General features: G+C 34.8%; 1 protein-coding gene across 2 annotated transcripts; it reads left to right on the plus strand.

The window, feature by feature from the left end:
* The first annotated feature begins 1630 nt into the window (after nt 1-1630).
* Nucleotides 1631-15425, plus strand: LOC126965454 (glucose dehydrogenase [FAD, quinone]-like). 2 transcript variants are annotated; one of them, XM_050809081.1, is made up of 6 exons: nt 1631-1779; nt 2466-2886; nt 6268-6498; nt 9713-9845; nt 12354-12473; nt 14106-15425. In XM_050809081.1, exons 2-6 carry the CDS (start codon nt 2508-2510, stop codon nt 15352-15354), a joined length of 2112 nt encoding a protein of 703 aa, XP_050665038.1. In that variant the 5' UTR covers nt 1631-1779; nt 2466-2507; the 3' UTR covers nt 15355-15425. The 2 variants fall into 2 exon arrangements, with proteins under 2 accessions (XP_050665038.1, XP_050665039.1); XM_050809082.1 differs by having other exon boundaries at nt 1681-1779; nt 2504-2886.
* The last annotated feature ends 503 nt before the right edge of the window (nt 15426-15928 follow it).

The raw sequence follows: 15928 nt of genomic DNA on the forward strand, positions 1-15928 counted from the left end.
TAATGCCACTATAACTACTTTTTTACATTTTAAAAGCTGATATATGTGCGGACAATAATCAAACCATATAATAGCGAGTGAAACCGCGTGGCATTGCTAGTCATTATATAAAAAGACTAGCTGACCCAGCAAACGTTGTATTGCCGATGTTAAAATCGCGATACAAAACTAACTGTTGATCGTAGATGGGTGAAAATTTGAAGTTGTGTGAATTTTTTAATGCTGACTCATAAACAAACAAATTAAAAAAAATGTAAAAAAAAATTAAAAAAAAATATTCGTGTGGGCCACCCTTGACATTTAGGGGGATGAAAAATAGATGTTGTCCGATTCTTAGACCTACCCAATATGCACTCAAAATTTCATGATAATCGGTCAAGCCGTTTCGGAGGAGTTCGGTCCCGCACACCGTGACACGAGAATTTTATATATTAGATTGTACGAGTACTTGCAGAGATAATATGGTACGGTGACAGACTATAATTTTCAAATTTTTTTTTGCGATATCAATCAAATAAACAGTTATCTATGTTTGCATTTACTTTATCTCTTGTCCCAGAGGTTTGGTCTCATATACATACATCACCGGCTTCTTTCGTTTAAATCAAATTCATACAAATTCTCTTCTTCTATTCTAACCTATTCTTGCCCGAGCTTTATTCAGTACATCTCTGATCTATTTTAATTTTTTTATTTTAAAAAGGCATAAAAGTCATTTATTTTCTCAAAAGCGATTCCTTTAGAATTCTTGTATCATTTCTAATAACTACTAGATACTACTACAGCTTCAGAAACAAATGACGCTCTGAGAGAGAAGAAGAGCGCAAAAGCGGTATTATGAATGTTATTTGTAATACTTCAAGGTAAATCTTTTATTAATTATGTAGGTCTGCAATTTCAACTTATGATAATAACCAGGCGTACCCGCCCCCTTCGCTGAACGAATTTTAAAAGGAAATAAATTAAATTTTATTCATCTTATTACAAATACAATAAAAAAAATAAAGTTAAGTAGCCATAAACCATCTAGGATAAATTTCACATCGAATGGTGGTAGTTCTATGTCGATACGATCAGTGGTTTTGGCGTGATTGAGCCTTAAACAAAGACCATTTTCACTATATATATATACTAGCTGAACCGACAGATGTTGTTCTAGAAGGTAGGTAGTGAAAAAAAATACTGTTTTATAGGGATTTGCCAATAATATTTCAAAACATCAAGAATTATTTCGTAAAAAATGCTCCCTGTTGTTATAATGAAATTGTTTCACAGCGGAACTGTCAAACCGTGCGTCACTAAATTCTCTCCTAGAAAATATGTCCATACAAAACAAATATTGAAAATGAAAATATTTATAGGTCCCAAATCGAAATAAAAACTATCCTATCTCTCAAGTTGGACCCCATTAAAATCCGTTCATTAGTTTAGGAGTCCATCGCGGACAAACAACGTGTCACGTAATTTATATATATTAAGATATAGAAGATGAGATCTACCACTAAGTTTGTTTGTATAAAAGTGCTAATGCAACTTTGCAAGTGGCAACAGGTCAATGCACTGTTCCTATTTCGGTATTGGTCGTTAGTAGTTAAAAGCGGCTAAGGAGCACATGCGGCTAGCGGTATAAGAAGTGCAAGGTGAAGGTTTTATGTAGAATACACTTTAAACTCTTACTTCAGTCGAGTTCATGCCATTCGCGAAGTGACAGCGGTAAACAACGCATCAATATTATTCAATATCATTCTTATAGAGCGAAATATAACGATTTCTTAAAGGGTAAGTAGAAAAACTATTTTACTTAAAAAAAAATCTAGGTATAACATTTTTTGTTTTTGATTTCGTTTTCGTTTTAGATAAACATAATATATTTTTCGATAATATAATTACAACGGTAAAATTATTTACAGATATAGCTTTTATATTTAAATAAAATTCTTCTTTTGTTTCTAACCGACTTATTTGGGCGCGATTTTGACCCACTTTAAACGGCCAGATTTCGTTGAAACTTAGAGGATTTATCGAGGACAGATGACAGTACAGTAATTTGATAAAATCATTCCATTTCGCAATTTGCAAAATAAGATTTTTTTTTATTTATAGTCGATAAGGCAGGAATTAATGATCATTTCAAATTTAAATCTTTTCAACCAAAGCGTGTTTTTTAGATTTTTTAAACTATTATTATTGAATTAAAGTGCGTGTAATTGTAACTGTGGAAATATTTTATTTAATTGTGTAAAACTCTCGTTATTCATTAAGTTACTAGCTATTAAATGTTTACGTATGCTTACATTGTCATGGGGTAGTTTTTAAATGTTTCAAAATTTATATAATAATTAATGGCACTCTCCAAAATTCATGCTTACCTACTATTGTTTATTTTGAATTATTGAGTGATTAATACAAAACTCATGGGTCTTAATGATTTCAATCTATTTTCTAACTTTGCAATTATTTTTAAGGTATCAACAATATAAATAAAACTTTCATTTACTTACAGAAAAATGGGTCGAATACTGTTTAAGCTCGTCTTTACTTGCTTATTGTTACACATTAAAGCCATCGACATTTACACTGATGACGACCTTCTCAATGTCGACGAAGAGCCGTACGATAGCAACGAAAATTTAATAGATACAGGAACTTTTGTAAGTGATAGAGCACCACGAGTACTTCGTGTTCCATTTGACAATGTGAATGAAGCCAAAGAACAGAAAAGGGCATCCATAGATGGAGCGAGTCGGCAAGCACGTTATACACATTACTCGTATCCACAGAGTCCTATTGTTGATATGATGCTGCAGACTGTAGCTGTTAACTATTCACCATCAAATGCTAATGATCCGTTTGACTTTTTGAGGGATTCCTATCCGCTGCCTAAAGGTAAGTCGAACATAATTTTTTATATATACCTTCTTCTTCTAACAGACACTACAGTTAAGTGTTGAAAAGCATAATATATAGGATATCTTTCTTTGCCTACCATTTATACTTTATGATGTGTTAATTGCATAGGTACTGAAAAGGGCTCGCAGGACCATGAAAAGGGGTGCACTTAGGGGTATATATATATATATTGGTTTTTATGGTAAAAATATTTATTTACTTAAGGTACTAAATTAATCTATGACACGTTAAATAACTTTAATTAATGGTTCTACTTGTGAGTACGCGAATCTCTACTATTAATTGGTTACAATGGTTAAAATGGTTACTCGGACCGGCCCTGTAATGGTTATAGAAGAATGGTTAATGGTAACTAGGACCAGCCCGATCAATGGTTACACGCGTACTGCCTAACTGAAGGCAACACGTGGTTATAAGTAATTAATTTTATCTACTAAGCAATATTTGTAATTTAATGCTGTTCGATGGATTTACTTCGAACAAAAGTGGCAATCGAAAGATGCATACTGTTTACCATTTTTAGTATTCTTTCGCTCTCTCTCTCTCTCTCTAAAAACTAAACTCTTGATGATGATGATGGTGTTAGACGTCATTATTCCGGTTCAGAAATAAAGCTTTTCCAACTTCTTTTCTCGGACACTCATAAAACATTTGTCTCAACAAAGGCCTCATTTACAAAGTATAAATTTTTTATTATATCTTTATAACTATAATATTTTTTATATCTTCAATGAGCTGTTAGTATTTCACAATATATTGTACGAATTTGTTTTATGAGCGTGAGAGAAAGTTATGAATTGTATTGTATAATTGGTTGTAGCTACACAAAAATAAAATTTGAAAACAGAATTTTATGAACGATACGGGACTAGAACCGACGACCTCTCGCGTTCCGTGCGAGTGCTCTTCCAACTGAGCTATCCGTTCGAGTGACGTATCTTCATTAAAATCTTGTATGCTTTGTGCAACTCTCAGGTTGTGGCTTCATCTACAGGATCTACAGTATTTGCATATTAGGAAATTGACTTGAGATGTCGCTCTTGCAAATGTAAACAATTTGTTATGTTTTCAAATTTTATTTGTGTATTAATCCTAGAAGTGAGGGTTATCACTTTAAAAACATAACAAATTTATTGTTGTTATTTTAGAATTAAGTAATCTCAGATCATAGAGCTTAACGAGATAAGCATATGAATGTGCCATTCATGGTAACCTTCCGAAGTGGGAATGAATATCCAGTGTTTCATTATATCATCTATTGTGCTTTTTTAGTATTTTAGATAATAATTAATTATACTATTATGAGTTACATGGCCAAGAGTCAATTAAACTCGTTCTCACAATGCTCGTAAGTAAACTATACCCATAACAACCCAAATTATGTATTTTTAACAAAATGTACTATACCATATTCGGTATATCTTATATCTTTAAACGAGCAATTCTTGTATGTATAATCTTTATATATATAATTCTTGTGTGCGTGTGTATGTCACTGAACTCCTCCTAGACGGCTGGACCGATTCTAATGAAACTTTCTGTGTGTATTCAGGTGGATTCGAGAATGGTTTAGATTCACAATTGAACTACCTCCTAAACGGCTGGACCGATTTTGATGATATTTTTGTGTGTTCCAGTGAATTTGAGATTGGTGTGTGTCTTCAGGTGGATTCGAAAATGGTTTAGATTCACAATTAAACTACCTCCTAAACGGCTGGACTGATTTTGATGACTTTTTTGTTTGTTTCAGTGAATTTGAGATTGGTTTAGATTCTCAATTCCGCCCATATAATATAATTCTCCTGCTCATGTGTATGCTAGTGAACTGCTCCTAACGGCTGGACCGATTTTTCAAATTTAAAACATGCGTACAGGACAACGTCTGTTGGGTCCACTAGTATATATATACAATCAAATTGCAAAGCGCTTACTTTCATTGCTGCATTGCAAAATTTTGTAGGTCTACACATATTTAGACAAATAATCCTTCCGATTCACTAAAAATAAAAAAAATAAATTAACAGCAAAACAACCGACTTAAAATACTATTTAAAAACAATAGATATAATATGCACTAAAAAGTAAAAAAAATAACAATCTAAGCAGGTAATCTAATTCCAATTACAATTATTGTTATTTTTGGAATTCCAAATTGCATTTAGCGATTTAATAAGCAACGTATGGAATGTTTTTGGTTTTCTTTTTCAATGCATGTACCTATTACCATTTTCAAAACATGAAATATTGGTATTTTTAAATAGTAGACCAGTGCTGAAGCCTTTGTAAATTATAAAAAGTGACAAAAATAATAATAGTAGGATTTAATCTATTGGAAATGGAAGAGAATATAACAAAAATTAAAGGAAAAATAAATTACGGGTGATCTGAGATCGGGAAGAGGAAAAGGGGGGTTTTTAAGGGAAAAAATGGTTTATATTGAGTTATTTAGTTATTTGCAGCGAAACTACGAGTCCTATGGAAGAAAGTTAAATAGCAAAGTTGTAGGTGATACAAAGATCTGCAACTATTTTTTTCACATAACCTTAAACGTAATGTGAAAATTCATATAAACTTTCTGAATTTTTTTTAAAATAAACAATATCAATAAGACTCAAAATAAATTAAATATTTGTGTAATGTCTTTCCTTCAAATATATTTTAGTTAGTGGCGTTACAACGAGCCCAGGGTACAGCTAGTTTAATAATATATTCTAATAGTAGGTAGTGTGATATAAATATTATTTTCAATAATCTTCTTTCGATAAAATAATAAGGTCTCCGAATATCAAAAGACAATATAGAAAACAATACGACCTATGCACATATAGCTAATTATGCTTAAGAATGTCTTCTATGAAAAATAATTCTGTTTTATATCAACTCCTGCATCAACAGTTTTGGAAAAAAATCTGTTTGATTAATAAATAAATATCCGGACGACCAAGCCTTGCTGGGATTTTTAAGAATGTACAAAACTTGAACAAAAAAAAACTACTAGGACTCAATGTCCCATCTGAGCTATTACAGTCTTGTAGATAGCGGCGAAATTTACCTTTGTAGTCTAATGTTATTGTACCTGTTTCTCATTTAAACACGGGTAAAACTACATTTTTTTTAAATAGCTAGATCGATTTATTGCACCCGAAATCCCCTGTATACTAAATTTTATGAAAATCGTTGGAGCCGTTTCCGAGAATCAGTTTATTTATATATACAAGAATAGCTCGCTTCAAGATATATGATATATATCTTAGTTTGAAAATACCACATAAGTGTAAATTAAGCTGGTGCATTAAGGGCCCGATAGTTTGTAACCCTGTAACAGAAATACCAAATAAAATAATGGATGTATTTCAGGGTTCACCAGAGCGTTAGATGAATATGACTATGTCATAGTCGGTGCAAGTTCTGCTGGGTCGGTACTGGCAGCAAGGTTATCAGAAGACAAACCCAGAGCCACTGTATTGCTGATAGAAGCTGGAAAACCTGAAATGCTGCTGTCTGATGTACCAGCTTTAACCCAGTATCTTCAGAGGACGGACTACGTTTGGCCTTACAGCATGGAACATCAACCAGGAGTTTGTTTAGGTGAGTATTGAACCGACAGAGACTTGAGACTTTTAAAAGTCATATTGAAATGAGGTACAAACAAGTAAAAACATTAAGGAACTAGATTACTAAGCAGATTAAATATTTACAACATTTTAGTTATAAATATATAGGTTTTCAGAGTACCGTACCCGTAGGGTATCAATGGAAACCCTATTACTGATTCCGTTGTCCACATGCCCATCTGTTTTTTTTAAATGAAAATACGGGACGAGACGAGCAGTACGTTCAGCTGATGGTAATTGATACGATCTGCCCATTACAATGCCATGCCGCTCAGGCATCTTGAAAAGCATAAATATTCTGAGCGGCACAACAATTGCGCTCGTCACCTTGAGACGTAAGATGTCTCATTTGCCCAGTAATTTCACTAGCTACGGCGCCCTTAAACCGCAACACAGTAATCTTTACACATTACTACTTCACGGCAGAAATAGGCGCCGTTGTGGTACCCATACTCTAGCTGGCATCCTGTGTAAAGGAGCCTCCCACTGGTGAAATGTCATTAACGATAAGAAAAGAGTGTGTATTACTATTTACTTAAGTATCCATCGCTATTCTGTGGTATTACATAATTGAAACTAAGATGTCGTATTCCAAAATGTCAATCATGGAAATAAATAAAGAATATTTTACAAAAGTACCTATTTAAAGACTATATAATACGGAACCCTTGATAAGTGTCGTATTTGATCAGCTTTTTAAATACAGCAAGTTTAAAAGTGAGGAAAAATAATAATTGGGGTTTTTTTTAATAATTCATTTAATATATCATAAAAATCTAGTAAAATTATAAAATGAAGTAGAAAAATTTGGCATCTATTAATTTGTATTGTCAAAAAAATTCAGGTCTCTAATTCCTCAGCAAGTAATTAAATGATTTATAATTAATTTCCATTAAATAATGAACAAGCGTTATTTAACTAATTGTTAAATAAAATTAATGTACTAATATCCAAATACTTTACTTAATGCGTAATAAGAAGGCTTATATGATACTTATCCCAGCACACTTATTTTGAAAGGTTTTTCTTTAAGTTAAAGTTAAAGGTAATTGAAACGATCGAAACCGCGCGCTTTCAGTTGTATATAAAAAATAAGTAAATTTAATGTAGTTGTTCTTTGCTATTTTATTTTTTTTTGTTCAAATAACAACTAAGTCAGAAATTGGATATAATTTCTTAAAAGGTTTTCTTCTTATATTTTAACTAGCTGACCCAGCAAACGTTGTATTGCCGATATTAAAAACGCGATACAAAAGTAACTGTTGATCGTAATTGGTTAAAAATTTGAAGTTGTAGGTATCTATTTTTTAATGCTGACTCATAATCAAACAAATTAAAAAAAAAACGTGTGGACCACCCTTAACATTTAGGGGCTATGAAAATAGATGTTGTCCGATTCTCAGACCTACCCAATATGCACTCAAAATTTCATGAGAATCGGTTAAACCGTTTCGGAGGAGTTCAAAGTTTAACACCATGACACGAGAATTTTATATATTAGATTATTTATTTATTTATATTAGGGGGGGCTGACAGCCATAATACAGAGTCAATGTGAATGTTAATAAGTAAAGGCCATTTATGAGCCCCCACAAGTAAATAGTCAACAAAAAATTACAATGCTTCTCACGTCTAGGCTTAACATTTGCGAGATTTAAAACTTATAAATTGGATTATATACAATACAATCCTATTTAGGATCTAGCCTTATGTGACAGTTAGCCAAAACTACAGAGCAGAATAGGTCAATATTATGCAAGTGTTTTAATTTATTGAAAATACTTGAAGTGCGGTGGAAAAATGCATTAGTATTAAATATCCAAATGATTTGAGTTTTCTTTGGTGTTAATTCCGCCAATATCTGTCTTTAAAGAATTAGACACGTGTTTCGCCTCTACATGAGCCATCCTCAGGACGTGTTGACTCGGCAAAATCTGGCACGAGACTAATTAACACGTGTCGAATTCTTTAAAGACAAATATTGGCGGAATTAACACTAAAGAAAACTAAAATCATTTGGATAATTATGGTTTTCCGCAAAGTAACGCCTTCATCAATATTTTTTTTATTAGCATTTAACGCTAAAATTAAAACACAATATACTCAGATGGCGAGTTTTATAACAAAAACTGACAAAGAAAATACTAACGGTATTTCACAGTTAACAGTTTTAATGAAAATTGAGTTTTCCGTTTCGGCAAAACAACAGAATCCAGTTTTGAAACGTGACGCAGGGCTTTACAGTTAGGTGTGAACGAGGTACTGTAAACGAGACATTCTCAAATACTTTGTATTTTAGTTAGCGATGTGTTCGTAACAGCCGTTCGCTTATGACTTGTACCGTTAGCCTTCGGTACCTTTCAGACATCGAGTAATTGTGACATACTCGAGACGTATTGGGAAGAACTTTTTCATATTATCGTGCGCAAAGTTCGATTATGCGCATGCATTTGCGTTCGCAAAGTACCTCTTTCCTACACGTTGACAAGAGCATGCGGGAATGTAGCTAAGCGTGCGGAAATGTTTGAAAATAATTATTGTGGTCGAACTTTGCGCAACTTAATAGGAAAAATCGTATAGGATACTCGTGCGCACGTAGGTCATCATGCACTCTCTTCGCTCGTGCGGGAACGACCTACTTTTCGCACTTGTATCTTAATGTACTATTAATGCACGCTGTTCACGTTAATACGAATCCTTTCTTTTTCCCATTACAAGGAAAAAGAAAGTAATAGTAAAGAATGTATGAGAGGAGATCACTTGGCGTTGCGTAGAGATGTCGCCTCATTGTGTGCCTTCTACCGCATTTATCACGAGGAGTGTTCCGAAGACCTGTTTCACCATATCTGCCGTCGAATTCCACCTCCACACGACACGCCCCAAATTAGGATATCATCCCCACCATCTGGATGTGGGGCGGGTTTCAAGGAGCTTTCTTCCACGTACTACAAACTGGTGGAATGAGCTTCCTTGTGCGGTGTTTCCGGGACGATGCGGCATGGGTACCTTTCAAAAAAAGCTCAACTTTCGTTAAAGAGCGGCAACAATCCTGTGATTCCTCTGGTGTTGCAAGAGAATGTGGGCGGCGTCGATCACTTAACACCAGGTGACTCGTACGAACGTAAGTCCTGCTTTTCCATTAAAAGAAAAGGCTCACTGAAACATTAATAATTAATTTCAATATTCAGGAAGCGATGACCAGCGGTGCTACATCCCACGAGGCAAGGCTCTGGGTGGAAGCAGTGTAACTGACTATATGTTTTACTCTCGAGGACGGCCACAGGATTGGGACCAAATTGCTGCCGATGGAAATTACGGCTGGTCAGTATAAGATTTGAACTCTATATTCTTTACATAATATAAAACAGTCTTTCATGAGGCATTATTAAATTATCTGTTAATACGGCTTTACTCACGTTTTTGTCGGTGTCGTCAGTAAGAGGTGGGACGTTACCGCGAACCTACCACACTCACCCTGATGAAGGACCTCTGAATGGTCCGAAAGTACTCTGTACCGATACCGACAAAAACGTGAGTAAAGCCGTATTAACAGATAATAAAACAAAGTCACTTATATACAGGGTGTATTAATTGTGGCCAGGCGATTATTTGGTACCTATTACAGATATCAAAAAACTTTAAACTGATATAGAATGTCCGTTACCTAATCAGTAAAATTACATTAATTAATAAAAACCTTTTATAAATCAAACGAAAAGTATACAAAATTTTACATTTACTATGAGATTAGTAGAAATATTTCACAAAATGTCGAGAAACATAGAGGCATAATATTTTTGCTGCTTCATAGCGTCCACGCAGACGACCTCGCGGGCATCAGCTAGTCGTTTATATATTATTTCATTCTTTTTAACTATGATCTTAATAGGAAGCGTTAAAAAAAGCCTACTACAATTAGTTACAAGCAATCCCTTATTTCTAGTGTTATAATAATGAAAATCACTATTAAGAGCAAAAAGGTGACGATTTTTGTGAGCGTAGGTATATTAAATTTTCATAAATGTACTGACAATGAACAGTCATAATATCTATTTCTTTAAATTATATAGATATATAGAATTTAAAATCTGAGCAAGGTTTTAAAAAATATTGAAATCAATGGTTTTTATTTTAATAAAAAGCTTTGAATAATGCTGCACTCAAATACTTCTAATTTTGAAAAATGTTCTTTTATTATAAAAAGGCATTTATTTTCTCAAAATTGATTCTATTCGATTTTTTTTTTTGATGTGATTTATAATATACTAGATACTTCTACCGCTTCGGAAACAGATGGCGCTCTGAGAGAGAAGAACCGAAGAAACTCTTACTTTTAATGTTATTATTGTTAACAGCGATATTATTTATTTTTTTTCGTCTTTTGTTATTTCAACTCCGTACAAGACGTACATTTAAGTTTACAGCTAAAGCCAATTACTTCTCTCAGCCTCAGGCCTCATTTGAAAGTTGGATGCATTACCCTCGATAAAAGTATTAATGGTCTTTCAAGTGATAGCAAGATGAAAGTTCTCCAAAGGATGTTTTAGACTGGTTTTAAACTGACTACGAACTGTACTAATGACCCTTCGCTTTAAATATATTGATTCTTATTTTTTAAAGTCAGCACTCACTCGATTTGAGGTTGGATTGATAAGGCTTGTTTATTATGTTTATGAAATGTTAGCAATTATCTGGTGACATAGATTATTTAATAGTAGTAACTGAAGCTCTTTACAATTCTATAATTTTTGGGTCATCTGGTGTTAAGTGATCACCACCACCCACATTCTTTTCCAACACCAGAGGAATCACAAAAGTGTTGCCGGCCTTTTAGGAAGGTGTACGCGCTTTTTTGGAAGGTACCAATGTCGTGTCGTCCTGGAAACACCACACAAGGAAGCTCATTCCACAGCTTAGTAGTACGTGGAAGAAAGCTCCTTGAAAACCGCACTGTGGAGTTATGAATTGAAGTCAAAGCACTCTTATAAGAACATGTGTGATTTATTCTTGTGTTGTGCTATTATAATACAGACCTAGAATCTATATTTTTTTTATGAAAATAATGAACGTTCAGCTAATGGTAATTGGTACGCCCTACCCATTACAATGCAGTGCCACTCAGGGTTCTTGAAAAACCCAAAAAATTTTGAGCGGTACTATAGTTGCGCTCGTCACGTGCCATAAAAAAAGCCTAGGGCAGCCTCGCGCTAAAGTGATAGATACATGAAGTGATTTCATGAGGCACTGAGCACTTTATCTTGTTGGTATTGAATGAGACTGAGCCATCACACTAAGCTGTGTAGCACTCATTCGATCCCAGCTAATTACTGAGAGCAAATCTTACCAGAGTAATATATACACAATTGTAAAGCTATATTTTAAATGTTACTACTTTATGGAGATAGTACCAAAAATAGTTATTAATGAAGTTTTCAATGCTCTCAGTTTTTTATATTACTAGATCATTTACAGTACTACTCTTATTAAGTAAAAAAAGATTGCAGGCTCCCAGATTTTTGGTCCCTTCTTTGACCTGGCCCAGTTTCACCACATCCCTAGTCTGAGCATGGTGAAACTGATAATATAATGGTCAGGCATAGTTCGATCTCATCTAATACTCCACTCGCATCCCCTCTGTCAATGTGTACAGTAAGGTTCTTTAGTCTATACTCCTAGCTCAACCAAGCAATCCGTTACAAACAAATGTAATACACATTTGCTTGCAAACATTGGCAATACTTAAAACGATTTGTCACGTACAATTTAGTATTCTAGAACGGCGAATTTTATCGAACGACACACATTTTATCAAATATGTCTTATTCTCAGGTCGTACAACGATGTGCTCGAATATTTCAAGAAATCGGAGAGGGCTGAGTTAAAGAAATATAAAAATCTGCCATATCGTGGGCGAGATGGCGAACTTACCGTCGAAAATGTTCCTTTCAAGTAAGTTATAATACTCACACACCACTCTCACAAACACCTGTACTATACTGACTGCCTAAACACATTAGGCATAAAAGTAGAGTAATTCTCAGACGGGTCCCAGGGCATGCCGGAATCATAGGCAATGAAATAAAGCAGTCCAATATGGTCCGGAACCTATTTGTGAACTTCCTAAGAGCGTTATTCGTCACATCCTGAGGAACCAATGTCATCTAGAAGTACTTAAACGCTGGAGCAAATCAACAGGTTTAAAACATTCCAAAGCGCTGATAAAGGCGTTCAATAACAGAAACGCGAATGAAGCCCTATCATTGTATAGGAAAAACCTATGCATACTCACCAGGATGCTAACTGGGCATTGTCGCTAAAATAAGGACCTCAGTGTGGTCAAATAATTATAATAATAATAAGTTATTTTTAAAAATTACTACAAATTACTCTGCATGCTGTTATGTTGCACACTCGAACGATCATCTCAGACGTGGATGATCACCTAATTTCATTTACGAGGCAATCTGACAAACGATATTATTCTGTTAACAAATTTTAAATAGTAGGTATTATGCAAGTCTTTTTATACTTATACATTCTAAACTCAGTAGCCTTATTGAGGCGCGAAGATAGTAGTACTTTGTACATTCTCCGCGCCTCTGGGCCCCACGAGCCAAGTGTCTCGACACTAAACGGCACAAAGATGTATGACTCACTGAGACCGAATATTTGCGACGTTTGCTGTCTTTCATTTTCTTAAATTATAAATATAATATAATAAAATACTTTTTTTTTTACGCAAATACCTTATGTTAAACCTACGGTTATATTATAAAAGTATTTTATTTGAGATTTCAACTATGTTTGTGCAATTTTTTTGCAAACCTGCATTAACATCTCGAAATTAATAAAGTTACTTAAAAGACCCACCTAAAGAACTAAAGTATTAGCATCAAATTATTTGACAAATACAAGTTTATTCACCGGTTACATAAATTTAATTAATAAAAGCATCTAAATATCAAGAAGGAAGCTTAGTGTTTTACATACTTAATACAACAAAAACAAAGTTTAATTTGCGGTTATTGGAATAGCCAAGTTCACTAACACTGTTTTGTGTTTAAAGAAATTAATTTAAGTATACTTAATATAACTGCACCTTATCCTATTATTAAATAATTTGTTATGTACATTTGAACTTTTGTTCTCCAACGGATCTCGGCATGTCTGATTCGATTTCGCAGGGAAACTCCGAGCATAGCCCTCTGAGCGACTATGACGAAAGTTACCGACATAGCCCAAATATTTGCGAAACTGAACTGGCAGTGGGCAGGGCACATTGTTCGGCGGACAGATTGCCGTTGGGGCAGAAAAGTCCTCGAATGGAAGGACTGGAAGACGCAATGTTGGTAGGCCCCCCGACAAGATGGACCGACAATCTGGTCAAAATCGCCGAAATACGTTGAATGAGGGCAGCGCAGGACCGATCGTCGTGGAAATCTTTGGGGGAGGCCTTTGTCTAGCAGTGGACGTCTTCCGGCTGATGATGATGACGATGATGTTCATTTTAAAGCAAAAAATCGAATCACTCAAATAACCAGATTATCAAAATATAATCTTTCACGTCTCTCTATGTTACAGAACTGGACTAGTGGAAGCTTTCCTGGCTGCAGGAAGAATAAATGGCCATCCAACTGTGGACTATGTCGCTCCAGATCAATTAGGCTTTGGATACATTCAAACTATCACGAACAAAGGACATCGGCTTAGTGCTGCTAAGGCATTCTTACATCAACACAAGCGCCGCAAAAATCTACACATATTAACCGAAGCTAGAGCAACCAAGATTATAATAGACCCACAAACAAAACGGGCCTATGGCGTTGATTACGTGAAAAACAATGTGAAGTACACAGTCCGTACTCGAAGAGAAGTAATTCTGTCAGCCGGACCAATCGCTTCGCCCCAGTTACTTATGTTATCCGGAATCGGACCTCAAGAACATTTGCAAAGCTTAGGGATTCCAGTCTTATCAAATATTAATGTTGGAAGAACGTTATATGATCATATTGCATTCCCGGGAATGGTATTTAGACTAAATAGCACAAATGCCAGTCTTTTAGAACCTAAAGTTGCTACTTTGCCGAATCTTATGCAATGGTTACAATTTGGTGATGGTCTGTTAACAACACCTGGAGGTGTTGAGAGTATAGGGTATGTCAAATCTTCAGTGTCTGATAGATCTAGCGCCGTTCCTGATTTGGAAATAATAAGTATGGGTGGCTCACTCACCTCAGACTCTGGCGCAGCTATCAGAAAAAGTTGGAAAATATCCGATCGCACATATAATCACGCATTTAGCTCATTAAATGGTGCAGATACCTGGCAAGCCATCCCCGTCCTGTTGCATCCAAAATCCAAAGGGCACTTAGAACTAAGGGATAACAACCCATTTTCGTATCCAAAAGTTTTCGGCAACTACTTAACGGATCCACGAGACTTGGCAACGCTTAAAGAAGCTGTTAACATAATTATACGTCTCGCCCAATCTGAATCATTCAGAAAATATGATCCTTTATTACATTTAGCACCTTACCCCACGTGTTCATCGCACCCTCTAGGCTCAGAGTCGTATTGGGAATGTGCCATTAGAACCATGTTAGTGTCTCAGCGTCGACAAACATCCACATGTAAAATGGGTCTCCGAAGTGACCCTGATGCTGTAGTAGACCCTGAACTGAGAGTATACGGCATTGATGGTCTACGGGTTGCTGACGTAAGCGTACTCCCAAAACCAATTAGTGGACATACAATAGCACCTGAAATTATGATAGGCGAAAAGGCTTCGGATTTAATAAGAAAATCTTGGTCCAACGTGATAAATAAGTAATAATTATCTAGTATAAGTGTAATGTAACTAAATTATTTTAATTAAGAAAATAAAATATGTTCCTAAAAGTGTTTTGGTATCCTCTTTGGATTGTCCTTATTTGTGTGAAGCTGGTCGTAATTGACGGGCACGTGATTTATTACTGCTCAGTCAGGGATAACGCCAAAGGAAGTCGCTAAAAAGAAATTTAGCTTCATCATGCTGCCCCTAAAAATAAAATTGATCATTTATCAACGCCCAATCCATTAATGCTGAAAAATGTTCAATACGAGTAGTACAATTACTAAAAGGATTGAAGCTTACTCTCCATTGATGAGATTATAACACTTTATTGGAGGGTATTTTAATAAAATCCAGCTAGTATTCTGATTGATAAACTTTTTGATAATGTTTGCTTGCAAGCTTTATAGCGACTTTGAGTACTTTTGTTGGGATGGGTAAAAAATGATAAAGTCGCGTCAGGACACGTGACCTGATCGAAAATTCGTAAGACTGTTATTATTCGTAAGATTATTATTGAAATTATGAATGAAAGTTGTTGTTGTTAAATTAGAGATAAACTTTTTAATATAAA

Source organism: Leptidea sinapis, chromosome 7 (genome assembly GCF_905404315.1).
Source record: "Leptidea sinapis chromosome 7, ilLepSina1.1, whole genome shotgun sequence".
Lineage (NCBI taxonomy): Eukaryota > Metazoa > Arthropoda > Insecta > Lepidoptera > Pieridae > Leptidea > Leptidea sinapis.

Coding starts and splice junctions, on each gene's coding strand:
- LOC126965454 (XM_050809081.1), top strand. CDS start 2,508: ATGGGTCGAATACTGTTTAAGCTCGTCTTTACTTGCTTATTGTTACAC. Junction 9,846..12,353: donor GCCGATGGAAATTACGGCTG/GTCAGTATAAGA, acceptor TCTTATTCTCAG/GTCGTACAACGATGTGCTCG. Junction 12,474..14,105: donor GTCGAAAATGTTCCTTTCAA/GTAAGTTATAAT, acceptor TCTATGTTACAG/AACTGGACTAGTGGAAGCTT.